The 26,933-nt window shown below is 37.8% G+C and overlaps 1 protein-coding gene across 10 annotated transcripts in view; it reads left to right on the top strand.

Moving 5' to 3' along the window:
* N4bp2 (NEDD4 binding protein 2) overlaps positions 1-26,933 on the top strand; it is a 78,715-nt gene that overhangs the window by 15,641 nt on the left and 36,141 nt on the right. For 4 of the 10 annotated variants that reach the window (XM_074042410.1, XM_074042414.1, XM_074042412.1 and 1 more), the window contains 6 exons: positions 4,973-5,228; positions 9,025-10,132; positions 13,021-13,145; positions 16,339-16,427; positions 20,203-20,279; positions 26,076-26,231. In XM_074042410.1, the coding sequence (XP_073898511.1) occupies positions 5,000-5,228; positions 9,025-10,132; positions 13,021-13,145; positions 16,339-16,427; positions 20,203-20,279; positions 26,076-26,231 (1,784 nt within the window). In that variant the 5' untranslated portion in view covers positions 4,973-4,999. Of the gene's footprint in view, positions 1-3,294; positions 3,375-4,879; positions 5,229-7,526; positions 7,619-9,024; positions 10,133-13,020; positions 13,146-16,338; positions 16,428-20,202; positions 20,280-26,075; positions 26,232-26,933 lie in introns of those variants that run through there. The other 6 variants (XM_074042417.1, XM_074042413.1, XM_074042418.1 and 3 more) reach the window with 6 other exon arrangements.

Genomic DNA, 26,933 nt, shown 5'->3' with positions numbered 1-26,933 from the left:
CCTTTTTTGCAGTTTCTTTGGATTTGATTTACTGTTTTTTTCCCACTTGCTTGCATTGGATGTGTACATCTTTGATTTTTTTTTTTTAGTCATTCTTTTTTTTTTTTCTGTTATACACATGTATACATATCATCTTCGGTATATGACTTTAGTTGGATTCCACAAGTTTGGCTATATAAAAGTATTTTGTTCAAAATATTTTCTAATTAACATAGAGAGTTCTTCCTTGACTCACATATGGAAGCATATTTCTTAACTGTCAAGCAAATGGGTTCCAATGATATTTTTGCTAGTGATTTCTAGTGTAATTTATGTGCATGTGAAAAATAAAATTCATTCTGCAGTTACTGGGGCTAGTATTTTCTAGTTATCAAGTCATGTTTGTTTAAGGCTCATACCTTGTCCTTACTGTTTGTCCTCCTCTGCCCTCTTCTTCAGTTTCCCTCAAAGTACCATCTTTGTAAAAATACAGTATGAGATCACAAGCAGAATGTTGGCTGTAAGAAATCCCTCAGCAAGCTTGTTTATAGCAATACCTTCTTCCCTTCTCTTCTTACCCCTTTCTTGAGCATCACTTAGCACCACTAATCTGTTATCCATTTCTACCGTTTTGTCACTCACAGTATCACCTTGTAGGTTTGGGTTTTTTTCAGTAGTGTAGTTCTCTAGAATTTTGTTCGTATTAATGGTCTTTTTAGCTGGGCATGGTGGTACACACCTGTAATTCTAACTACTTGGAGGCTGGGGCAGGAGGCTCCCAAGTTCAAGGCCAGCTTGGGCACATTAGCGAGACCCTGTTTCAGAATAAAAAGGGCTTGGGGATGTAGCTTAGTGTAGAGCTGTTGCCCAGCATGCGCAAAGTGCTAGGCTTAATCCCCAGCACTTCAATAAAACAAAAACAAACAGCCCCCAAACATGTGGGTGATGTAGTTTCTCTGTAGTTTCATGGAAGCCTTGCATTCCATGTAGTCAGCATTTTTCATTTTAGCCAATCTAATGGCTAAGTAGCATTTCATTGCGTTTTAATTTGTATCTTTCGTGTGCTCACATTTGCATCTCCTTCTGTAATGCTGATTTTCTAATTGAATTGTTTGTTTTTACTGTAGAGTTTTGGTAAGTTCTCTATATTATAGATTCTAGTCTTTGTTATATGTGTCTGTGTAAATGTTTTCTCTCCAGATATACCTTATCTGTTCATTCTTTTAAGGAACCTTTGATATAGCGAAAGTTTAGCTCGATGAGGTGCAAATTAACAGTTTTTCCTTTATTTATTTATTTATTTATTTTTGCAGAAGTGGGGCTTGAACTCAGGGTCAGCCAGTTTTTCCTTTATGTATCTTGCTTTTGATGTTTTTTTCTACCCCTAGATCCCGAAGATTTCCTCCAGCTTTTTCTCCCTCAAATTTTTATGGGTCTGTATCTTACATTTAAATCTTCATCACGCTGTGCAGTTTTCACCATACAAGCATACAAGTCCCGTAGTTGTTTTGTTACATTTGTACCTAAGTATTTTATTTTGTTTGGAGTGATTGTAAATGAGATTATGTTTTAAATTTCCATGTTCATGTTCATTGTTAGTAAATATAAAATGTAGGGTTTTTTTTGTGTGTGTGTTTATTTTATGTCCTGCAACCTTGTTGGACTCACTTATTTGTTAGGAATTTTTTAGATTCTTTGGAATTTTCTGTACAAATAGCCATGCCATCTGCAGATAGAGGCAGCTTTATTTCTTGCTTTCCTTCCCTTGTTTTCTAGAAGACATTATGTAGAAATAGTGTTACTTTCTCTTCAAAATGTTTGAATTCTCCATTGAAGCCATTTGGTCCTGGGAAATCTTTGTTTAGTTTTCAATTATGATCAGGGGCTGGGGACAAGTGGCAGTGTACTTTTCTAGCACATGCCTTGAATTCAAGCCCCAGCACTTCACAAAAAAGTTCTGTATTAAATTTTGTTAAAAAGTATAGGCCCTTTATCTGTTTCCTATTTGAATGAGTTACGGTAGTCTGGGGGTTTTGAGAATTGGTCTACTGGGTGTAAATTGTCAAATGTTGTGTATGTAGCCAGTCAGTTTCCCTGTTAGCCTTCTGGAACCTGTAAGGTCTATGGTGATGCCCTCTTTTCATTCCTGATATTAGTTATCTATGTCTTTTCTCTCTCTGTCTCTTTAACCTACAGGTTTGTCACTTTCATTGATCTTTTTAATAAACCAGTACTTCCCCCCTTTGTTTTTTTTTTGAGGTACTGAGTTTGAACTCAGGGTCTCACACTTGCTAGACAGGTGCTCTACCGCTTGATCCATTCAGCTAGCCCCCTTTTTTTTGTGTTGAGTGTTTTTTTTTTTTTTAAATTTGCTTTATTCTTTGGGTAGTACTCGGGTTTGAACTCAGGATTTCATGCTTCCTAGGCAGGTGCTTTACCATTTGAGCCACTCCACTAGCCCATTGTGTTGAGTGTTTTTGAGATAGGGTCTCATGAACTGTTTGCCCAGGGCTGGCTTCAAACCGTGATCCTCCTGATCTTTGCCTCCTGAGTAGCTAGGATTATAGGTGTGAGCCCCTGGGCCCTGCTAATAAACCAGTACTTTTTAAACTAGATTTTTCTCTGCTGTTTTTCTGTTGTCAGTTTCACTGAGATCTATTTTTATTATTTCCTTTCTTCTACTGGATTTGCTCTTCTTTTTCTAGGTTCTTGGGATGAGGGCTTGGATGATTGATATCAGACTTTTCTAATATATGCATGTAGTATTATGGATTTTCCTGTCACTATTGCTTTAGCTGTATCCTTCAAATTTTCATATAGCATATATATTTTCTCATTTTCATTCAGTTCAATGTGTTTAAAATTTTTCCCTTAAGATTTCATGTTTGACCTGTGGATAATTTAGAAGTATACCATGTAGGTTACAGTGTTTAGAGATTTTCCTGTAACCTTTCTATTACTGGTTTCTAGTTTGAAAAGAATGTGCATTCCGCTGGTAGTGAGTGGATTCAATCCTTAATTATTGTTGGTGCTGAGTTCTGTATCCTTGGGATTTTCTGTCAGTTCTAGAAATTATTAGTAGAGTATTATTAAAATATCTAGTGAATTTATCTCCTATCAGTTCTTTCATCACCTGTTTTATAGCTCTTTTGTTTGGTACAAAGACATGTAGGTTTGCTATGTCTTCCTGGTGGATTGATCCCTTATTATTATGTAATGTCCTTTTTTATTGTCTCCGATAATGCTCTTTGCTGTAAGCTCTACTTCTATCTAATATATAAAAATGTAAATTTTATTTAATTTAAATTTAAATAGGCACATGTGGCTGGTGGCTGCCATATTGACAGTGCAGTTCTGGAAGGTGGAGAGAGCTATGACACAAATTTAATTAAAAGGTAAATGTTACAGTATTAAAAGGTGATAAGGGCAGTGTTCAGTTAGCAGGAAAGGGGAATTGGGACAGAAGGAGTGGGGCATTTGACTTTCAATTGTGAAGGAGGAGTATATCCTGGACTAGCAGGGGATACCATTGTGAGAACTCCAGCCTTTACTCTGGATGATGTGGCAAACCACTGGAAGGTTTAGAATAGATCCTGATTCAATCTGACTTATGTTAAAAATAAAGGTCAGTCTGCTGGTATATGAAAAATAGACTGTAGAAGGTACAAACGGGGAGACTAGTTAGGTGAAAGATGTTGTAGTCATACCAAATGATTAGAACAGATTTGGGAAAAAATACCGACATTTAATTTTGGATATGTTAAGTTTGATATGTTGATTAGATACATCAAAGCAGAGACAACAAAGTAGACTATCATTTTATTCCAGATGTACAAGCCCCTGCCCTTGTAGATCTTACACTTTACTGGATCACGGGTAGTAAACACAATAAATAAGCAAAACATAAACCATGTTAGAAGATAAGCTTGATGGAGAAAATTCATGGGAAAGAAGGATGAGAGGTTGTGTTGGGCTGAGTTCCTGACATAGGAACATTTTGAGTAAAATGATAAGGCGGCAAGTCTAGATACTTGATAGAAAAGTGGTTCTGATAGTGACAACAACATGTAAAGGTTCATGGCTGGTATGTTTGGTGAAGATCAAGGAGGCTAAGTGTGTGTGGAGTGGCTCAAGCAAGGGAAGGAGGATTAGGACATGTAGTTGGAGGTAAAAAGTGTGTTGGGTTACGGGCCTTTTAAGGGCTCTGGCTTTCATCCTGAGTGAGATGAGAAGTTACTGGATGGTTTAGCAGTAAAGAGGCGTCACACAACCTGTGGATTAATTGAGTCACTTTGCCTTGTTGTGATGAGTGGAGTGAAGGGGCGAGGGTGGGAGGAGTGAGATTGGTTAGTCTGTTAGAGTCGTCCTGCTCAGTCTAGGGTGGTAGCAGTAGAGATGGCAAGTAATGAGCATATTCTGGGTACGTTTTGGGGGTTGCACTGCTGACAAAATTGGCTTAGTACTTGGTTGAGAAGAGTGGAAGATTATTCCATGAATTTTACCTGAGCAATTAGGAGCGACATTTACTGAAATGGGAAGGTCTGAGAAGAGTGCAGATTTGAAGGGCATGATTTCAGTTTGGATGCGTTAAGTTTATGATGCAATCTTTCAGACACCTGAGTGTGGACATTCTAATTTATATTTGTGGGTCCTGTTTTTATATTTTAAATGCAGTAGTGGTATTAAAATACTATTCTGAAATATATTTTGTGTTGTTATCTTACTTTTTAATCCTGGCAAAACTGGAATACATTGGAGAGAGCGCACTTGTTTGACAATTTTTTGGCTTTGCTGGCAGAGGAGATGGTACTTTATAAGAGTTAAATAAAGATGTCATTCCTGTTCTAAAATGGAAAAATAAGTGTATAGCCTGAGTATGTTTACTTGCTTTCTGTTTTAGGTCCTATTACAGCTGGATTGTGCAAGATTTTTAATCCTATTTTCTTTGAATTATGATTTAAATACCCAAAATCTTAAATTTTTTTTAAAAAAGGGAAACATTTTAGTTCTGGAAATCAGAATGCCAAGGAAAAGGAAAAATCTTGGGGGAAATCCTTTTCGGAAGTCTGCAGACTCTAAGGAAGTTGTCGTGTCCAGTGTTGCTAGTCGTGAGGATCCAACCACTACTCTTCCTGCCATGTGTGAGACAAAAATTGATCAGGAAGAACTCTTCACCAGTATCTCAGAGATGTTTTCTGATCTGGACCCTGATGTAGTGTATTTGATGCTTTCTGAATGTGATTTCAAAGGTGAGAAAAAGTTTAGTTTGAACCCTTTGCATCTTATAAGAAGACTTCTTGTACTGTGCTATGACTGGTACTAATACATAAAAATGACTCTTAATTTCTATCTTGTTCATCATTTATTAAACATCCACCAAGGACAAGGTACTAAGTTTGGTATTATGAGAGATATGAAGAGTGAAACAGTCTCTGCTCTTAAGAAATTATAGTTCTGGATGTAAGATGCATGTTCAGATACCATCTACTATACCATTTCTTTTCTTTTTATCTTTCCTATTGACATTTTGGGCTATGTAATTCTTTGTTGTGAATGGCTCTTCTGTGCATTGTAGGATGTTTTAGCAGCATCTCTGGCCTGAACCCATTAGATTCCTATTTGTGACAATCAAAAATATTTCCATATATTGTCATTTGTCCCCTGGGAGGCAAATGAGAACCAATGTCCTAGAATGTAAGATCCATGGAGACAGGCATTGTAAAAACTATTTTGTTTTACTGCTGTATTTCCAGCTTCTGTTGTTGGAAATATATATAGTTATGGAAATAAGCCCATTAAATAAGAACCTTTTTGAAACTAGGCTGGGTGTGGTGACACATGCCTTGTGATCCCGGTGATCAGGCTGCTGAGGGAGGAAGACAGTGAGTTCAAGGCCAGTCTGGCTACATAGTGGGAGCGTGTCTCAAAAAACAAAACAAAACAAAGAAAACTTGAGGCTAGTCAGAGTGGTTTGGCTTCAGAACACTGTTTTTGGAAATCAAGAAACCTGGGTTGAATTTCCTATTCTGCCACTAACCTCTTTTGAGTCTGTTTTCTAATTTGTTAATGAAAAAAATAATTGTTTATATCTGTCAGGATAGGACTTTTTGGTGAGGATTAAGGGTTTTTTGTTTTGTTTTGTTTTTTGCCTTCAGTAGTATGCTGTTAATAACTTATAATAATAAATTGTTTAGAAGTATTATATAAGTTGACTGGATGAGTAAATTAAAAATTGATTCTCAGGTTGTTATTGGCCATGATTAGTATAAGATAAATTATTCTAGATTTGAAGATTTTGGTAACACATGGTAAACTTCCATTTTCAGTTATGTGAACTGTGATATGGCCATATCTAATCTATCTGTTACATAGGTAGAAAACCAGGTTTTACCATTGTATGGTGCTCACAAGTACATAGTATGTAGAATTTTGTAAGTGAACTCAACATTTATTGTCTGATTTTGAGGTCCTTAAAGATTATTTATTGCACATACTAGCATTAGCAGCAGGGACATTGTAAGAAAACCGTATTATCCTATATCCTAACAAAGAGCTTATTTCTCTTTTTCAGGATCTTCTATAGACTTTCTTTATAAACAGTTGATGTTATGAGTGGTTCTAATAATAGCATTGATGACTGTTTTTTATACTTAATATAACATAAACATTTTTCAATGTTGCTACAATTGTCACATTTATTTTTAGTCATCTTTTAATACTCCAGTGATTTGTAGTTAATTTATTTATGTTTGAGTTTTTATTGGAAATTAATACTGCAAAGAACATTTCGGTAGAAGTAGCCTTTTGCTTTTGTATGTCTTTTTAAAATTTAGTCCCAGAGTTTTATCTTACGTGTCACAGGGTGGGAACAGTGTCTTGGAAATACATTGCTAAATTGCCTACCAGTGAGTCAAGTTGGTTTGTAGCACCACCAGATCAATATAGTGTAGTAATTAGCCATAGCCTTTTCAGCATTGTGAAGGATTATTTTAAGGTTTTGCTAGGAATAAAATTGTGTCTTTTTAAAAATTTAATTATATTTTTGAATAAGCACACATTAATAATGCAAGGGGATTTCATTGTGATAATTCTATATATGCATACTGTATCTTTTCTTAATTTGTGTTTTTTTTTTAAATAGAAGTGTTGAACATTTTTGTACATGAATTTTCACTCTTTTATTTTTCTGTAAGCTGTTCATTGAATCTTTTTTGTTGTTGTTGTCTTCATATCACAGTTTTAAGTTTTTCCAATAGTCTGTTTAAGGACTTTTCTTTTTGTGTGATAATAATTACCTGTGTGTCTTCATCTTTTACTCAGTTTTACTTTATACTCTTTTTCATTATAAACATTTTAATTGTTTTAGTTTCTCTTTCCTGATTTTTCTGTCGTGGAGATTTTTTTCATAGAAATAGTTATATACTTGCTTTTTCCCTCTCCGCCTTTTTCCACTGTCAAGGCTTCTTGCCTTTGTAGTGTTACTGTGATCTCCTGACTGGTCTCTGCCAGGCGTGCCCCTCCAATCCCTCTTTGTTTTTCTTCTTAAGGGAACAGTAATTGGGTGCTTACTAGGTACCAGTCCTTGTGCACAGCCCTTTTTCATGGATAATCTCATTTAACCCCCACAACCACCTATGAGGTAGGTACTTTTATTATCCCCATATTTCCAATGAGAAAGTCAAGGCTTAGGGACATTAACTGACTTGTTCAAAGTTGTTGTAGCCAGCAAGTAGGGATTTAATTGCTGGTGTTCTGACAGCAGACCAGGGCTGTTACTTCCTGTGCTGTGCTGTTTCCAGACTTACCTTCCTGAAAACAAAAAGAGATAAAACACAAAAATTTCAAACATTTGAAATTTTTTTTTTTCTTGTGATGCTGGGGATCAAACCCAGGGCCTCATACTTGCTAAGTAGGCCCTCCACAACTGAGCTTCATCCTTAGCCTTAAATGCTTAAAAATTCTAACGGCTACCTGTTTGCATTATAGCGGAAAGAGCTCAGCATTGGAGTCAGTCATAGCTGTCCTGGCTCTGCCACTGTCTGTGTGACGTGGGTCCAGTTAATGCACTTTGTGAGCTTCATGTCTTCATCTGTTTGCTAGGATGATAGCTCGTAGTGTTAACTGAGAATTCTGAGAATTTAGTAAGGTGATTTGTATAAAGCTTCTAGCCCAAATGCTGTGACTGGTAGTTTACCTTCACCTTCCCTTAGAAAATGAAATAGATGTTTCTTAGCAAGACATAAGGCCCCTTGTCAGTGTTAGCCTGTCTCCCTCCCTGGTTTTATCTTCTCTTACCCACCGTGCACACCATTGTGAGCTCACTCTCCAACAACTTCTCCTAACACTTTAAGCAGACTGTGTTTTCAAGCTTGGCTTTACCGTTTCCCATCTGGCAAGATGCTTTTTTAACCTCGAGTGCCAGTCACATATAGCTAAATGTGGAATCCTTCATTCTCCTGTCCACTGCTGTGGCATTTACATTATTTAATCTATATTATATTATGATGTAACTATCTTCTAATGTAATTGTTTTTAAACTCCATTGAAATGTAAAATCCTTTGATTATAGTTAAAAACTGTCTTACACATTTTTTACCAAGTATTTCTGATCCGTAGTATAAGTAAATTAGATGCTAGTAGCATAATACTTAAAATATGTAATCCTTAAAAGGCAATGCAGTAGGTAAGTACCTGTTGAATAAATCAGCTAGCTTCAGGACCTGTATAAATAACTCTAATAATATAATTACAGGTATTTATACATAAACCCAGTAAATTAATCATAGAGTTTCTACTTGATAATTTACTACTTCCTGTCTGAAAGAACAACACTGCATGTCTCTATCATTTCAACTTTTCATTAATACAGATTTTGGTTTCCTAATGAATCAGTAATTTTTAGAAGATGACTTGAATATTTATAAATTTCTCTGTACTCTATTCAATGCAAAAATCAAATATTTTTTTTGGATTTCATTGAGGTTATATCTGAGTTTGATCAATATATTCTGCATTTTTGTTGTTGTTATTATTCTTGTTGTGCAGTTGAAAATGCCATGGATTGTCTATTAGAATTATCTGCCACCGATGCCAAGGTAGAAGAATCCTCTTCACAAAATTTTGTTGCTTCTGAGAACCAGCTAAGTGCAGCAGGAAGTGGAGTAATGGAGAAGTGTCCTCCCGAAGAAGAGAGTGAAGACTTAAAAATGGATTCCTTTTTGGATATGCAACTAACCGAAGACTTGGATTCCTTAATCCAGAACGCGTTTGAGAAATTGAACTCCTCTCCTGATGACCACATGTACTCATCTTTGCCTTTGCAAGATGTGAATAGCTTCCATGACTCAAGTATGTTTACAGGTAGTGTGGCTCCCGTTATTTCTGCACGAAGCACGGATTCCAGCAGTGAAAATCTTGAGAATTCTGCTTCTCCAGTAAGTTCAAACCAATTAACTCCACATTCAGGTTTTAATGAGTCCAAAAGTTTTGCAAAAGGTAACACATTGGCTCTGGAAGCCAGCTACCCAGAAGATTCTCTTCCTAGTTGTTCTTTAAATCCAGCAACCGAGTCTCTTGTGAATCGTAGCAATTTCACTCAGAGACAGACGGCGCTTTTAGAACCGGAGTGTGCTGACGCTCCACACTCTCGGCCCCCTGGAGATTTGGCTGCCCGTGAACTTCATGCTCCTTCAAACCTCTCTCAAAATCCAGGTGGGGATCAGAAATCTGCTTCTGTCTCTGATGGGTTCAATTTCAAGCCACAGAAATACCCTGAGCTGCCACCAAAGGGGAAGGATGTTAGCTACTGCCCAGTACTCACGCCTCTCCCATTACTCCTTCCTCCTCCTCCACCTCCACCAATGTGGAACCCAATGATTCCTGCCTTTGACCTCTTTCAAGGAAACCATGGCTTTGTAGCTCCTGTTGTCACCTCAGCTGCACACTGGAGACCTGTCAACTACACATTTCCACCCTCTGTTGTTTCTCACGCGTCCCCAACAAAGGTATGGAGAAACAAAGAGGGAACAAGTGCTTACCAAGTGCAAGAGACTCCAGTTTCTCAGGTTGCAAGAAAGAAGACAACATCCTATGTTGGACTAGTTCTTGTTCTTCTCAGAGGGCTTCCGGGATCAGGAAAGTCTTTTTTGGCAAGGTAGGAGGTTTTAGTGGTAATGGCTTGTCAGAGTATGCAGATTGGTGGCACTGGGGTGTGAACTCAGGGCTTCACGCTTGCTAGGCACGTGCTCTACTACTTGAGCCATTCCTCCAGCCCTTTTTTCTCTTTTTTGAATATTTTTGATATAGGGTCTTGTGAACTATTTGCCTGGGCTGACTTTGAACTGTGAGCCTCCTGATTTCTGCCTCCTGAGTAGCTAGGATTACAGGTGTCCACTGATGTCCAGTCTGTCTAGAAGTTTTTTATTGAAATATTTTGATATTTTTGCAAGACAAAAGAAAAAAATTAAAGATAGATTTGAGATACTGAGTTTCTGAAATGAACAGAAATAGCTTTTGTGGAATAAAGCTAATTTCAGTGGGAGAAAGAAGAGTTCAACTTTGCTTGTGGATTTAGAAAACCATAACTGATTTTGAGTTCAGGGAAAGGAAGTCTTAAATACATGAATTCTGCTGGTAGTTGGAAATTGGGAATATAATATGTTGTTAAATAATGCTTTTTGAAATGTGTGATTTGAAGGAAGCCAGAGTGTAGAATGAACTTCAAACTTTCAATCATTTATTGGTTGCAAAATACATACCATCAATAATTTTCTGATATCCACTTCAGTCTGTTTTGTAGAAGGTGGGTACCTTTCTCTGGGCCAGAGTTGGTTAGAGCCAGTTTTGGTATGATGCTAGTGGCACTCCTTCAAGCATGTCCTTTTCCTAGTGCCTCCCTTAAATCCCAAGAGATTTATACCTAACGTACTTTGTCAGCTCTTTTTTTTTTCCTCCCCAATTTGAACTTTGTACCCTGGTCTATTCTGGTTGATCTGAAGTGTATCTAGTCGTAGTGAGCCTGCATACATTCTGGGGAACATGCTTCATTAGCCCATTGTCAGTTGTTTTTGTTTTTCGATAGCTTTTATTTGTCTAGATTGATCTTCCAGTGTGCTGCCACATATTCTGTTCATACATTTGTAAGTGTGTTCTTCTGTAGATACATCGGAGGTTTTTCTCATTCAGTTAATAGCAGTATTAAAGTAATTTTAATGTCACTTCATGCTGTGCAGTCAGTCACAGCATCACGTTTTATGAGAGATGGGAAAGAAAGGCTGTGCTTTATAAGGTCTAACTAGAGCTGCGAATCATGTTTGTAAACTCAGGTTCAGGGGCCTTAGGATCAGAGGCAGCAAGAGTTTGAGAACGGGAAGAGAGAGTAGTGCTTGTCACAAGCTAGGAGCAATGGTTTTTGAAAGAAGAGAGAAATAGCTGGGATGGTACAGAGACAGAGCAGCTGAGTTTTCTCAGAGACACTGGTCCACATTAGTGTATGAGCTCAAGGTGGGCGAGGGGTGAAAACAGGACTCTTAGATTTGGCAGAAAGAAGGTCATGAACTGACATCTGACGAAAACAATTTCATTTTCCTGTCAGGGTGGAAGGGAGGGAATGGGGTGAGGAAGCACCAATGATGGAGCAGTTCAGGGAAGGAGAGAAGTTGGGGAATAGTTGAAAAGGGTCCCAAAGTGTGGTTAGAGTTTTTAAAGACAGTTTGATGTACATGTATTTAAAGGGAAAAGAGGAAGTGGCAGAGAAGGGAAAACATAGAAGAGCATAAATAATCAGAGCTGGGATCAAGTGAGCACTCACTAGGATGCAGAGCAGTTTTTGACGCTGTCCGTCAATGGGTGCTGAATGCTCAAAATAGTGCCTGGTAATAGAGATGCTAATAAAATTAAGTTCAAAGATATGTTTGAGCATTAGATGTGTTTATTCTTATTTTAGGAAGAAAAGAATAAATGGTGGGATTTTTCAAATGGATAATGAGAAGGATGTAATGTCTCTGTGTATTTTGTCTTATTTTTGTGTGTATCCCAAATGTGTAGAAGATGAATTCCAGAATCAGTAGAGATGTCAAGAAAAAAACCCTACCCACACAACTGTCTTAAGTTTGTTTATTTTTATTTGACAGACTAAATTGATAATCTAGAATCATCATAATTTTGGATTCTTTTGGCATGCTTACTCAATTTATAGAATATGCAGAGAGCTTTCTCTACTTTTGACGACTGGTTCTAGCTTAGTACTTGCCTACTTTAAAGTGGCTTACTCAGAGCGAGTGGTGGGGGTGGATCAGCGTGTATCAGGAGATCAGATGAGGGGAGTGCTTGTGATTGACAGTGTTCTGAAGCACTTTTAGTTGCTAGGTTTTCTTGTCTTCTTTCCTTTTTTTTTTTGGTTGTGGGGGTGGGGTGATACTGAGGTTTGAACTCAGGCCCTTGCCGTTCTAGGCAGGTGCTCTACCACTTGAGCCACAGCCCCTAGACCTGATTTTTGCTTTTAGTTATTTTTGGATAGGATCTCACATTTTTGCCCCGGGTTGACCTCAGACCATAATCCTCCTACCTATACCTTGTGCTGGGATTATAGGCATGCACTTTGGTCAAGAGGTCTTGCTAACTTTTTGCTTCAGGTGGCTTCAAATCAGTCTTCCCATTCTCTGCCTCCAGAGTAGCTGGGATTACAGGCATGAGCTGTCACACCTGGGCCCTAGATTTTTCTTTCTTTCTTTTTAAATCCCTGCTATTACCTGAAGAGTCCCTAGCTTTTTTCTTGTTGATTAAAACTTGCTCATCCTTGTTAATTATAAAGGTCTTTATAACATTAAAATTTTTTGAATAATTTATATAAAGCAAAATTAACCTGTGTAGGTCAGTTTTTTGGGAGTCAAACTTTTGCATAAAGGACTTCCAGTATAATTTGTTTCAATATTATAATATTCTTTAATATAGTGTTCAGATTTTTTATTTGAATTATAACTGTAAAATTAGGAGAATTTTGGAAGGAAATTTAATGGAAATAATTCCCTTTATTTCCCCCAGGACTTTGCAAGAGGATAACCCGAGTGGAGTCATTCTTAGTACTGATGATTATTTTTACATAAATGGACAGTACCAGTTTGATGTAAAGTACTTGGGAGAAGCACATGAGTGGAACCAGAATCGAGGTAAGAGTGACACTAGGTGTTGGGTGGTCACAGTGACGTAGAGAGAAGGGTCACTTGGTGTTTGTATTTTGAGAGACATGTAGCTGTAAGAACTTACAACTGATGTCAGTCCTAGAACTGTATCAGACATACCGGACTCTACCTATGCCGTTTATACTGATGGTCACTTTACACAGCAGGAAGGAAATGACATAATCCTACTTCGTAGGACTGTTGGGAGGATTTTAATAGGATGATTTTTTATAAGATGTTTAGAATATTGTATGGCATTTTTAGATTTTTTTATAATCAGTGGCGGTCTTTTATTGTCATATTATTGTTGTACTGGGAGTACATTGTGACATTTGCAGAACTTTTTACAATATATCATAGATGAATTCACCCCCTCCATCATTGTCCTTTATCCCTCCCCCCCCCACCCCACTGGGGGTCTTGCCAGAAGTAAATCTAATTTTCTACTAGGGTCTCAATAGATCAAGAAGTTTACAAGTGTCTGTTGTATTCTGGTTCCTGTTTTCTTTTTTGTTTTTTTTTTTTGGTGACAGGGCCTTGCTGTCAGGATGGCCCTGAACTCTCCATCCTCCTGTCACAGCTTTCCTGCCTCCTATTTACTAAAGTGGATTTTTTTTTTTTTTTTGTCAGTACTGGGGTTTGAACTCAGGACCTCACACTTGCTAGGCAGGCTCTCTGTCACTCAAGCCAATCCAACCAGCCTCTCTTTGTGTTGGGTATTTTCAAGAGAGGGTCTTACAGAATATTTTCCTGGGCTGACTTCAAACTGTGATCCTCTTAATCTTTGCTTCCTCAGTAGCCAGGATTACAGGAGTGAGCCACTGGTACCTGACTGGTTTGGTTTTTATAGAGGACAGTGTGAGAGTAAAATGACTCTTCAACTGGGCATGGTGGCATACGTTGTAATCCCAGCACTCAGGAAACAGGTTAGGAGGATCTTGAGTTGGAGGCCAGTCTGCACAACACAAGGAGACCCTGTCTCAAAAAAACAGGCTGCCTTCAAACAGGGAGCTCATAGGTAAAACCTGTGGTCCTTGTTAGTACAGCAGTGTCTTGTACTAAAGATAGGTTTATCATTCAATAGTTAATTGCTGTGTAAGTTGAATTTCATATGACAGTTCTTACTAAGACAAGCGAATACATTTTACTTAGCCTTTTTTTTTATGACAAATACACTGTGAACATGATTCTTGAGTTTGCCATCTTCAGGCATTGTTAAATTTGTGTATATTTCTTGAACTAAAAGTTAAAAGTGAGAACTCAGGGATATGGAAAACCCAACTCAACCAAAATACGGGAGGCAGTGTGACGGACGCTGAAGATCAGCTTTGGATTTGCCAGTGACTGACTGTGCGATCTTGTGCACGTTGTTTGTACTCCTCAAGGGTCAGAGACTGTGTGAAAGGGGAGAGCGATAGTAACTCTCAGGATTGTGCTGATGAAGTGAAAGTGAAAACTGCTGAGCACTGGTTCAACACACCCTTTAACAGCAGCCACCACCACGATAATAATACATTAATATCCAGAACTCTTTTAAACAACTGTAGTGGGATATAATTCATGGGCCATACAATTCACTCATTGAAATTGTGCAATTTATGGTTTTTAGATTTAATATTCAGAATTGTGAGCTGATCGATATTTTTTTAAAATGTGGCACTGGGGTTTGAACTCAGGACTGCATGCTTGCTAGGCAGGTGCTCTTACTGCTTAGTTACTTCACCAGCCATTTTTTTGTGATGGGATTTTTTAAGATAGGGCCTCACGAGCTATTTGCCCAGGCTGACTTTCAAACCATGATCTTGCCGATCTCTGCTCCTGAGTAGCTCGGCTCTGGGTGTGAGCCACTGGCTGGGTGCCACCAAACCTGACTTGGAATAACATTTTCCAGGTTCATCCATGTGTATTTTATTAGTTTGTTTTTGATACAGGGTCTTGCTGTATAGCCCAGGCTGGCCTCAAGCTTGTGATCTTCCTGCTTCAGCTTCCTACATGCTGGGTGTATGGTTGTGTGCCACCATACCCGGCTTCATTCCTCTTTATTGTTGGGCAGTGTTCCTTGATAGCTGGCAATAAAGTGGTGTGCATGTGTCTGTATGCATGCATACGTATTGATCTGCTCATCAGCCGATGGATAGTGGATTGTTTCCCCTTTCTGGCTGTTATTAACAATGGTGTTGTAAACGTTGGTGTCTGTGTCTAGCCTTTTTTGGAATTTTCACCATTTGCAAAGCAGTTGTGCCGTTTCCCATTCCCACTATAGTTTATGAGGGTTTCAGCTTCTGCACAATCTCATCAGCACTCACTACCTGTCTTCTTGACGTTCGCTGGCCTGGTGAGCGCGGAGTGCACCTCCTTCTGGCCCGACTGCATCTCCTGTGGCGAGTGGTGTTGAATGTCTTCTTTTGGTGGTGGTGGCCGTTTGTATTGTCTTGTTTGGAGAAATGTCCATTAATAGCCTTTGCCCATTTTTAAGTTGGGTTTTTTGTGTTTTTATTAAAGAGTTGTAAGAGGCTGGGCAGAACTTTCACAGCTTCCAAATAACTTCCTTGTAGGTTTACTTGTTGTGTCCATCATTAATTTTCTGAATGGTCTATCTAATTCTTTGAGGAAAAAGGAAACTTTCTCAGAAAAATCACTTCTACAATAAGATATAATGTTTTTTTAAATTTCAAATCATTACATGGTTTGTGTGTGTTTATATTTTTTGTTTTTAAACTTTATTTTAGACTTATAGAAAAGTTGCAAAAGGTAGTCTAGAGAGCTTCTGTGTACCCTTCACCCATTTTCCCTAATGTTAACATATATAACTAGGATAAATTTGCCAAAACTAATAAGTTAACGTTGGTTTATTACTATTAACTAAACTCCTGACTTCATGTGGATTTTAATTTTCCACTCACGTCCTTTTCTGTTCCAGAACTCAATCTAGGATACCATGTTGCTTTTAGAATGATATAATTTTTTTCTGATTATTATATAGCTGTAGTATTTATTATTCAACATTTTCCTCTGCTTTAAATTTTCATGTCCTCAAAAGTGACATCTTGTAGTCAAGCAGTTAGTAAAATTAGTTCATCTGTGGCTTTGAAATTATGAAGACAAGATCACATTTTGAAAAAAATCAAGATAACACTTGATATTCTTCAAATTACTTGTCTTTTTCTATTGTGTTTTTCAGCAAAAGAAGCTTTTGAGAAGAAGGTATCTCCAATAATAATAGATAACACAAACCTGCAGGCATGGGAGATGAAGCCATACGTTGCTTTGGTTTGTACACGGAGTTTATGACCATGGGTTGGGGTCATGGGGTTGTTAGTGACACAAGTGAGTTGCTAGCACTGGAGAATCCCAGAGCCCTGATCTGCCTCACAGAGAAATGGGACAGTTGAGATAGCTGAAGCCTTCCTTGAAGCTAAACTTAGCTGTTAAATTCTGAAAGTCAGTTGTTAAATTCTGAGACTGTTTTTGCTTTTGTTATCTTTATGAGGAGGTATTAAGTTGTAATTGTGTGTGTGTGTTTTGATTCTGCCAGGTAAGATTTCTTTTACTTGGAGGAATCAAAATTTGGGGTCCCTTGTTTCCCCATATTTAAAAACAATTTTTTTTATTGTGCTGAGAAACTTGGAATTCCATAAATGCCATGGTTTCCATTCCCCAAATTTGTCAGACTCCCCTTGTTACTGACCTTTTCCCCCTTCGCCTGGAATACACCCCCTACCCTTCCTTCCATGTTTGCCTTGCTCATATTTACTTGTTCCTTTTTGCCTGGCTTCGCTATCACCTCTTTCAAGAAGTCAGCCATCATTAATTTATTAAGCTGAGCTAGGTGCTTTTTCTGTTTTCATGGCACTGGGTTACTTCTGCCGTAGAGTGAAGCACACTGTCTTTATCTGCACGCATCGGGCTTTTTCCTTCCGTCCCTTTCCTTCCCTCTTTCCTTTAAAGATGTAAAAAACTATCCTGGGTTACCAGAATGTACAAATACTGGCCTTTGGGCTGGATTTGGCCTTAAAAATATCTGCATATTCTTGAGGAGAGGACAGTTGTTTTCTTTGTTACTGAGTCTCAGGGTCTGGCACTGAACTTGGCATACAGCAGCTGTGTATTTATTGAATAAACTGGTAAATGAAGCTTTTCTGATTGGGGCATTCTTTCGGTTGTCCTCTGTCATTACTGCATACCTGACCCATGGAAATGTCATGTATGCTTCTTGAGTGAGTGAATGTTCTGGTTCCTCTTTTATGTCCTTAGCACACCTGGAATCTGTTTACCTCCTTTGGGGTACCTAGTGCATTGTGTTATTTTGAAGGTGTGGTTCTTTACTTTTCTGAGGAAAATTATGTCCATCGAAAGCAAATGAGATTTTATTTCTGCGCAAGAGCAGAGGAGGGCACAAGGACTTGATGTTAGCGCATCGGGAGCTGACATTTTGTTTTCCTCTCTGGCTGGAGGAGTTTCTCATGTTGGCACTAATTACGGGGGCAGGCTGTGTCCTTACCCTCACGCGGCTTGTCTGTAGGCCTTCTTTTGCTTTTTGCCGTCCTGTTAGAAAGTTCTTTAGCCCTTTATTTTCCTATGTAGAAAATAAAGAAGGCTTCCTTGTGTGTCTGACATTCATTCAATTTTTAGGCTTCTGTGTTTTTCTCTTCCTTTTTCTAATATGTTCATTGAAAATGTAAAACTTTTTCCAGAATTGATTGTGTGGCTCTTCCTAACATTACTTAGAAGTATGTAAGAGTCCTGCTATTAGAGTGCCAAATGCACTTTTCCTACAAAGAAGTAGATACAGTTAGAGCGTGGCTCTGGGGTACAGTGCTGATCTGTCATTCACAAGGACCTGGGTTTGATCCCCAGCACTGCAGGGAGAATTACTGCAGAGAAGGGGGTGCCTTTTCACTTCCTTAGGTGGCAAGAAATGAAGGCCGTTGTGAAGCTCTGTAGTAGCTTGGTGTCTAGGCTGGCTTTTGGCTTTTCTGTCATAATTGAATCACTTTCGCTGTCCTGTCATAAAATCGAAGGGATGGGCAGTAGGAGATGGGATCAGAGCGATTCCGAAGATGGTGGAGCAGATTACATAAGGCACACAGAGCACCATGTGGAGTTCGGATTTTAAGACACAAGGAGGGTGTAGAAGTTTGCTCTTACATGCTGCCATGACAGAGAACCGTGCGGGTGGCTTAGACAGTAGAAACATACTTTTGGAGGGGGCAGTCCTAGATCCAGGTCTTGTAGAGTCGGTTTCTGGTGAGGGTTCTCTTCTTGTCTTACAGACGGCCATCTTCTCCCTGTGTCTTCACGTGGTGGGGAGGGAGAGTGAGCTCTTGGTGTCTTTTTTATAAGGACACTGATCCCACTGGAGTAAGGTACTGTATCAGATGTTCCCGAGGGTCAAATGTGAGAGAGAGAATCATAGTATTTTTCAATGTGGAAGTAATTTATGGGTTTCGTACCCAGTTTCTATGCAGTAGTCAGATGGAGTGGGACAAAGAGAGGTTAGTAGAAGAGGAATTGGAGACAGGGACTATATTCATAATTTTGAAACTTTTTAACAAAAGGGAGCAGGGCAATAAGGATATAACTGTTAGGGGAAGTGAAGTTGAGTAAGATGGTGATCTGGGCATGGTGGTGTACGCCTGTAATCCCAGCATTCTGGAAGCTGAGCCAGGAGGATCTCAGTTCAAGGACAGTGTGGACTGCATAGACCCTGACTTGAAAAAAAAGAGTTAATATGGGAGAAGTAACTGGATGGATGTTCATATATTTATGGGATTGATTTAGGGGGAAAGGAGAAATTAATGATACCTGAGAAAGGGAAAATTGCCCAACTCAATTCTTTTTCTTTTTTCTTTTTTTTTTTTTTTTTTGGCAGCAGTAGGGTTTGAACTCAGGGCCTCATACTTGCTAGACAGAGTGCTTTTACTGCTTGAGTCACTCCGCCAGCCCTCAGTTCTTTTTTTTAAATTGTATGAAACATTTAATTTATTGGTCTTTCAGGAGAATTATTACAATTTAGCCATTGATCTTGGCTCAGCATTAACTGGTTCATTTTCCTGTTGCTGCTGAGGAATCAGGTCTTTCTGCAGAGATTCAAGAGAATGGCCTTTTGAGAAGTGTGCAAGTTCCTTCTGTATGTTTACAAGACCTTTATTCACTCTGTTAACTTTTTCAGCATTCACAGTGTTTGTCTTCTTAAGATTCATGGTAACTGGTTTTGCTTTGTTTTTAGCCTTAAAGTTTTTTTGGCTGGCTATGTGAAATACATTCTGGACTTCTGCCCTCTTAGTTGTTCTTGGCCATTGTCTCTCACCAGACCTTCAACCGCATGTGCCTCAGTTATTCCTGAGTAGGAGAAAGGGGCGAGCTATAGTGTACGTGCATAGGACTTGCTTGCCAGAGCATAGCCGTAAAGTGCTTTGAAAGAGGTTTGAAAAGGCTATTATTTGACATAATTTTAAAGTTACAATAGTCATGAACGTTTATGATACTCAAACTTCAAGAGAGAATGCCTAAAGCCGTCCTCCCTAAAGAAGTGCATTCGTAGGATTTTGAGAACCTTTGTAGACATTTTCTCTGCACATCCAAATGTGTGAATAATCCTTTTCTCCAAAGTGAAGAGTTTTTGTCTTACTTCCTCAGCAATCAAGGCCCTTCTTTCATTAACACATGTAAGACTTAAAAATTACTGCTTAATATTGTTATTTGATGGTTATGCCTTTATCTAGTCAAATCCATATTGATAGTCACTGAGTTACTTGTATTCTTTTGCTATTGTGAATTGTGCATATGTATATTTGTGTGTATATATGTGTATTTACCCAACTTTATTCTTATACAAGTAGTTATCAGTAGCATAAATTAATTCCTGGAAGTAAATTGCTTGGTCAAAGAGATTGTGTATTTTATCAGTTTAATACACCTATCAGGTGTCTTTGAGGGTTTTTTTTTTTTTTTTTTAGTTTTAAAATGCCATGAGTTTGGAAGTAATATGTTTAGTTTCATGGAAATAATGATTTTAAAACATTTTTGTCTTTTTTGTATGTAGTCTCAGAAACATAAATACAAGGTCCATTTCCGGGAGCCAGACACATGGTGGAAGTTCAAGCCGAAGGAACTTGCAAGGTAAAGCTTGGAGGTTGTGTAGATGTGTGTGTTTTTTTAATTTCATTACAACGATTGAAAGTCCATCTAGATTTTTTCCCTTGATAAATGATAAATGAGACAAAATTGATTAGATTTCAGTCTTGCCAGCAAATTTTATATTAATGCCTCTCTCCAGTTTTATGAAGTCATAAGCTTTTTGTTTCTAAAATTAAGTCAAAAAATTCCAGCTGTTTTATATAGTCAGTAATGTATTTCCTTTTAATAATGTGTTACGATCTGAAATTAGAACAGACTGTAGGATTTGGTCCACGTGAACCATGTGCTGCTCATAGCTGCCTAGAGACTAAGAATACTGATGGTGGGAGGGGGTGGAGATTCAAAAGGTAACAGACACCTAGATGTCCAGTTATTTCATACTTCCACCTTCCAAAATTATGCTTTTTTTCTTTATTTGGTTGCTTGACTTGAATAAGAGTGTTACTCAGAACATGGACATGCGGTTTGTTTTCCTTGTCCCCTGTGTACCCTTAGAAAATAGCCCTAGCTTAATTTTGGGCAGGCTTGTTTCTTCTTGGCAATTTTAACTAATTTCAATACTGCCTAAATTAGGACGACTAACTTCAGTATAGTCATGATGTTATGTGACTATTACCATGGTCTAATTCTAGAACGTGTCCATTTCCTCAAAAAGAACTCCTACACCTGCCACAGCAATTCCACATCCCTCCTAATTCACTCAGTGCTGACCTGTTTTCTGTCTCTGTGGATTTCCCTATTCTGGACATCACACAGAGTGGAATCACAGTGTGTGGACTCTGGTGTCTTCATCTTTCACTTGGAATAATATTTTGAAGGTTCATTGATGGTGCAGCATATATCGTTACTTAATTCCTTTTTTATTATATCAGTGAATTTGGTTTCCATTTAGGATTTTTGCGTCTCTGTAACGAGTGAGATTGGGTTGCAGTTTTTCCTTCTCTGACTTGCCTTGCTTGAGTTTGGTTTCATAGTTTTAGATTCATAAAATTGGGAAATATTTCTTTTCCTCATTCACCCTTGATCTAGATTTGGGTATTGGATAAAGTACCGAAAGCTGTTTTTATCTGGTGTTTTCTTTGAGACAAAGTTCAGTTGGAATTTTCTTGTCATACCAGAATTGTTTAAGACTTCACTAAACAATTTTAATATTCTTTTACCTCTTATATCTCTACCTTATTAACAGTTAAGTTCCCCTTTTCTATCCTATGCGTTTATATTATGTTCCTTCTCTTTTTTCTCATTTATTCTCTCCAGAAATCAGATATATTTTTTTTAAAAACTAGACTTTTCAAATTAACAACTCTTAGCTTGATTGATCTTCTCTTTTTTAAGTTTTTTTTGTGTTTAATTCATTTCTGCTTCTCTTTATTCTTTCTTTAAAAAAATACCTAATTTGCTTTGCTTATTCTATTATTATTCTTTTTTCTACTGTTTTCGCAGTACTGGGGTTTGAATTCAGGTTCTTGCTAGGCAAGCACTCTACCACTTGAACCCACCCCCAACTTATCTTTTCAAAACTTTTATTTATTTATTTATTGTTTTATTATTCATATGTGCATGCAAGGCTTGGGTCATTTCTCCCCCCTGCCCCCACCCCCTCCCTTACCACCCACTCCCCCGCTCCCTCAATACCCGGCAGAAACTATTTTGCCCTTATCTCTAATTTTGTTGTAGAGAGAGTATAAGCAATAATAGGAAGGAACAAGGGGTTTTGCTGGTTGAGATAAGGATAGCTATACAGGGCATTGACTCACATTAAACTTCTTTTCTTGAAGGTTATTTTCTTTTGTTTTTTCTTTCTTTGTTTGGTGGTACTGGAGTTTGAACTCAGGGCCTTGGACTTGCTAGACAGGCATTCTACCACTTGAGCCACACCCACCCCTCTTTTGGTTCTTTTTTAATATGAGTATTTGATACATTAAATTTCCCTGTACACTACTTTATCTGCTCTCAGAATTTTAATAGGTAATGCTTCCCTTTGGTTGGTATTTATTTTCTAAATTGCTTGCATTATGGCTAATTTTACTCTTTAATGCCGCCTGGGTTATTTAGAACTATGTTTTAAAATTTCTGAACAAAGGGGTTTTTTTTAAAAAACACCTTTTTAAGTTTTTCAACTTAAACTGTTGTGGTCAGATTGTGATGTTTTTGCAGTACTAATCCTCTGATATTTTTAAGGACTTTTTATGGCCTAGTTAATTGTCACTTCTTAATAAATGTTCCATGTTTGCTTGATAAGAATGTGTAAGATTATAGCATTTAATATATCTATTAATCATGCTTATTCTGCTGCATAGCATATCCTATAGCTTTTTCCTTTTTTTTTTTTATTGTTGTGCTGGGTGTGGGTACATTGTGGCATTTACAGATCTTCTTATAATATATCAAATATATCATACTTGAATTCACCCCCTCCACCATTCTCCTTTTCCCCCTCTCCTCCATTCCTGGAACAGTTTTAACAGGTCTAATTTTTTCCATTTACATACCTGTGTACCCAGTATTTGCACCATGTTTACCCTCCCATGCCTTTTCCCTCCCTCCTCCCCACTCCCATCTTTTCCTTTTTGCAGTACTGGGGCTTGAACTCAGGGCTTACCCCTTGAGCGACTCTGCCAGCTCTTTTCTTGTGATGGGTTTTTTTGAGACAGGGTCTTGCAAACTATTTGCCCGGGCTGGCTTTGAGCCACAATCCTCCTGGTCTCTGCCTCCTGAGTAGCTAGGATTACAGGTGTGAGCCACAGGTGCCCTGCTCTTTTTTTTTTTTTCTCTTTTTGTCTGTCTAATGGGTTAATGTTTGTGAGAGCGCTGGTGAACTCTCCTAATGTGAGAGAGGCATTTAGAAATATCCCTCTAGTGTATTGCTCATGTCAATGCCTCCTTATTTGTTCTACTTGTATTTGCTGTGTGTATTTGGAGGGCAATTGTTGAAGTTCATAAAAGCTGCCCTTCCCCCACACCCCTTTCACTCTGGGGATCGCACCCAGGGCCTCGTGCATGCTAGGCTCTTCCTCTTGAGCCACATCTCTAACTCTATAGAGACTGATTTTGGATTTTGGTATTGTACTAATTAATTGAGCCTTTTGTCCTTTTCTAGTGATTTTCTTTTATCTTCAATACTAATTTTTTGTTGTGAGGTCTAATTTGTCTAATATTAAAGGAACTGTGACAGCTTCCTTTTAGTTGGTATTTGAGTGTTACTTCTTTTTTCATACTTTTACTTTCTACCTTTTAATACTCTTATGTTTGTATGTATCTCTTGTAACTAGTTTGGCAGATTTAAGAAATTCTTCTCAGTCTGTCTTGCCTTTTAGCTGATAAACTTAGTTCTTTAATAGTTGTTTTGTTATTTGTATAATTGATCATCTTTCTTACTATCTCACCATGCTTTTTATTCATTTCACCTTTTCTATGATCTCTTATCACAGAAGATCATGTAGTTCAATTTTTCTTTTTTGTTTTTTGCAGTACTGGTGCTTGAACTCTGGGCCTTCACCTTGAGCCACTTCACCAGCAGTATTTTTTTTTTTTTTAATGAAAGGTTTTTCAAGATAGGGTTTCTCAAACTATTTGCCCAGGCTGGCTTTGATCTTCCTGATCTCTGCCTCCTGAGTATTGCAGGTATGAGCTCCAGGCACCTGGCTGGATTTTTTTTTTTTTAAAATCCTGTCATGCCTTATTTTGGATTGTTTTGATCAGAACTAAACTTTCTTGTTCAATTTTTTCTCTTCACTACTTTGCCAGCTATATACACAATGATTATTCTTCCAGTGGTTACCTTATAAATTTTATCATGCAAACCCTTTTCTTAGCCTTCTTTCTCACAAATTCAAGACTTTAAATCATTTTAACTATGACACTTACCTCCCTTCCAACTTCTATGGCATTGCTGTCCAGTACGTGCAGAAATACTTGTTTTTGCTCATGTAGTTATTGCTTTGTGGTTCATTTTTTTTCTTGCATCATAGATTTTTTATCTGACAATTTCCATCTGCCTGATGTTCACCTTTAAAATTTTTGCTTGCTGTCAAACTATTTTTTTAATTTTAATTTGAAAATCCTTCTATTGCCCTGATTCTTGTAAGATATTTTTGCCATATTATATTATAGGCTGACAGTTATTTTCTGTTATTGAAGAAAACATTTAATTCTCTTTTCTTTTCCATTATTATTGTTGGTAAGTGAGCCATCATTTTAATTGTTGTTTCTTTTGTAGATGATTGGCTTAGTTTTCTTTTAAAAAATTCTGGGTGCTTTTTAATACCATCTCTTGTCTTTGGTGAGTAACAATTTTAGTGCTATGGTTCTAGCTATGTTTCTTTTTATCTTGTTTGGGATTTGTTTGGGGATTAGTGTCTTTCAGTAGTTCTCAAATTCCCAGCATTTTTCTTTAAATTGCTTTTGTCCCATTCATGGTCTTCTCTTCTTGGGACTTGGGTTAGGTGTGTGCTGCGCCTTTTTGTTCTGGCTCCTGTGTCTGTGTTTCTTAACCTCTTTTTCATATTTTCTATCTCTGCTCCTCTGTGATCTGAAACCAGACAAGATCGAGGTAGGTAAATATGAAAGCCAGATTCACCCCAGAGGCAAACACTAATATTAGCCCTGGGATTCAGACCCAAAGCTCTGAGTACATCCAAGTTAAGAGAGTTGCAGCTTAGATGTTTTCAGTCTGACAAAACCATGAGGGGCTGAAGTATACATTTGGCTTCTGGGCAGATATAAATCCAGATGCTGTATGAGTAGAAACACCCTCAGTTTAAGACCCAAGGATTCCCAGATGGTAAGTCTAACTAAATATGAACTCATTAATAAAAACACTAGCTAGAGGCATGGCTCAAGTGGTAGAACGCCTGCCTAGCAAGCACGAAGCCCTGAGTTCCAAACCTAGTACTGGCAACAAACAAACAAAAATAAAACCTGAACAAAAAACACACAAATAAGCCACTGTGAGTGAACACACAAATAACAGGCTTTCTATTTGGACATCCAGAGACTTCATATCCTAAGAACTTTTTTTTTGTTTGAACTGAAAATGTAATAAACATGTTTATTTTAATTTACTTTAGTTTTTTGGAACAGGGAGGCACTTTGAGATATACTGGCTCAAGCAGAAGCTTCTATACTGACCTGCTTATTACTCACTGGTTAATAATTAATTTAAAGGGGCTGGAGGAGTAGCTCAAGTGGTAGAGCGCCTGCCTAGCAAGTGTGAGGCTGAGTTCAAGTCCCAGTGCTGCCCAAAAAAGTATTTTAAGTCATGTTCTTATGAAATTTTTTTGTAGTGCTTTATAGCAACTTTTTTTAAAGTTACTTGAGCCTGCTTTTTCCCAAATTGCTGAAGACTGTATGGGATGATTGGGGAAATGGTAATTTAAGGAAGCCTGACTAAAATGAGAATTAGAATAAAATAGTATAAATCATGTTGTAATAAGCCAGTTTTGGTTTTTTAGGGGGTGTATTATGATAGGGTCTTGCCATGTAGCCCAGGCTGGCCTTGAATTTGTGATCCTCCTGCCTCAACCTCCTTGGTGGTGAGGATTATAGGTGTGTTCCACCATGTCTAGCTACAGTTTTGGCATTCTCATGTATTAGAAATGTATCATTAACAGGATATTGCCAGTGTTGGAGTGCTTGCTTAGTATGCACAGGCCCTGAGCTCAGTCCCCAACAGAGGGAAAAAAAAGAAACAAAGTGTATCATTATTCTCCTAGACATTTTTTTTTAAACCTCAATTATCAATATTCCTTCTATGCTTTTCTTCCCTGGAATTTTCAGACGCAATATTCATGGGATAAGCAAAGAAAAAATAGCAAGAATGTTGGAGCACTATCAGCGTTTTGTTTCAGTGCCAATAATCATGAGTTCTTCAGTTCCAGAGAAAATGGAACGAATTGAATTGTGTGCATATTCTTCTGAGGATAGGAGTTCCAGGTAGGTAAAAATGTCTTATGTACAAAAGTCCACTTTGAAACAAAATTTTTTAAGATAACTTTTGGAGCCTGTGAAATCACTGCTGACTGATAACTTTAAAAATAGGATAGACTTTTGTTATTTATATGGTCTCAGCTGAAGTCGGCTGAGAATAAGCAAGAGCAGTAAAGGTTTGTATGAAAGATGAGAGATTGTTCATTGTGCTTAGAGTTTTGTGAGTCTTTGACTATATTATGAAGACACTGGTCTTTAAAGTAATGTCCTGTGCTGTTCTAATATTTTCTTACTGTTATTATTTTAAATGTACCCACATCACTTTTTAATTTTTAAGGTTTGGTGAAACTGCTCCTTCGGGCTGGCGTCATAAGTATACTTTTACTGATTAATACAAGTCAAGACCTTTAGAAGTGTGTAGCCTGGGATATCACTTGTGTTACTACTGTGTATCACTGTAACAAAATGCCTGAGATAATCAACTCACATCGTCCTTTTCAACACAGAGGTTTATTTTGGCTCATAGTTTTAGAGTTTCCAGTCCATGATTGATTGACCTCTACCCTTTGGCCTTGGTGAGGCCTCTTCCCCCTTTCTCTGACTTTTCTTAATCCTGAAAATCACGGTTTTTTGGCTTTTTTGTGATCCTGTAAGTGAAGCTTTGTCTGTAGTAAATGACAGGTAGAAATAGACCTATCCTAAGCTTTC

This window comes from Castor canadensis, chromosome 9 (assembly GCF_047511655.1).
Source record: "Castor canadensis chromosome 9, mCasCan1.hap1v2, whole genome shotgun sequence".
In the NCBI taxonomy this organism is placed as follows: Eukaryota; Metazoa; Chordata; class Mammalia; order Rodentia; family Castoridae; genus Castor; species Castor canadensis.
Note: the sequence above shows the minus strand (reverse complement) of the source record. Positions and strands in the feature narration are given on the sequence as shown.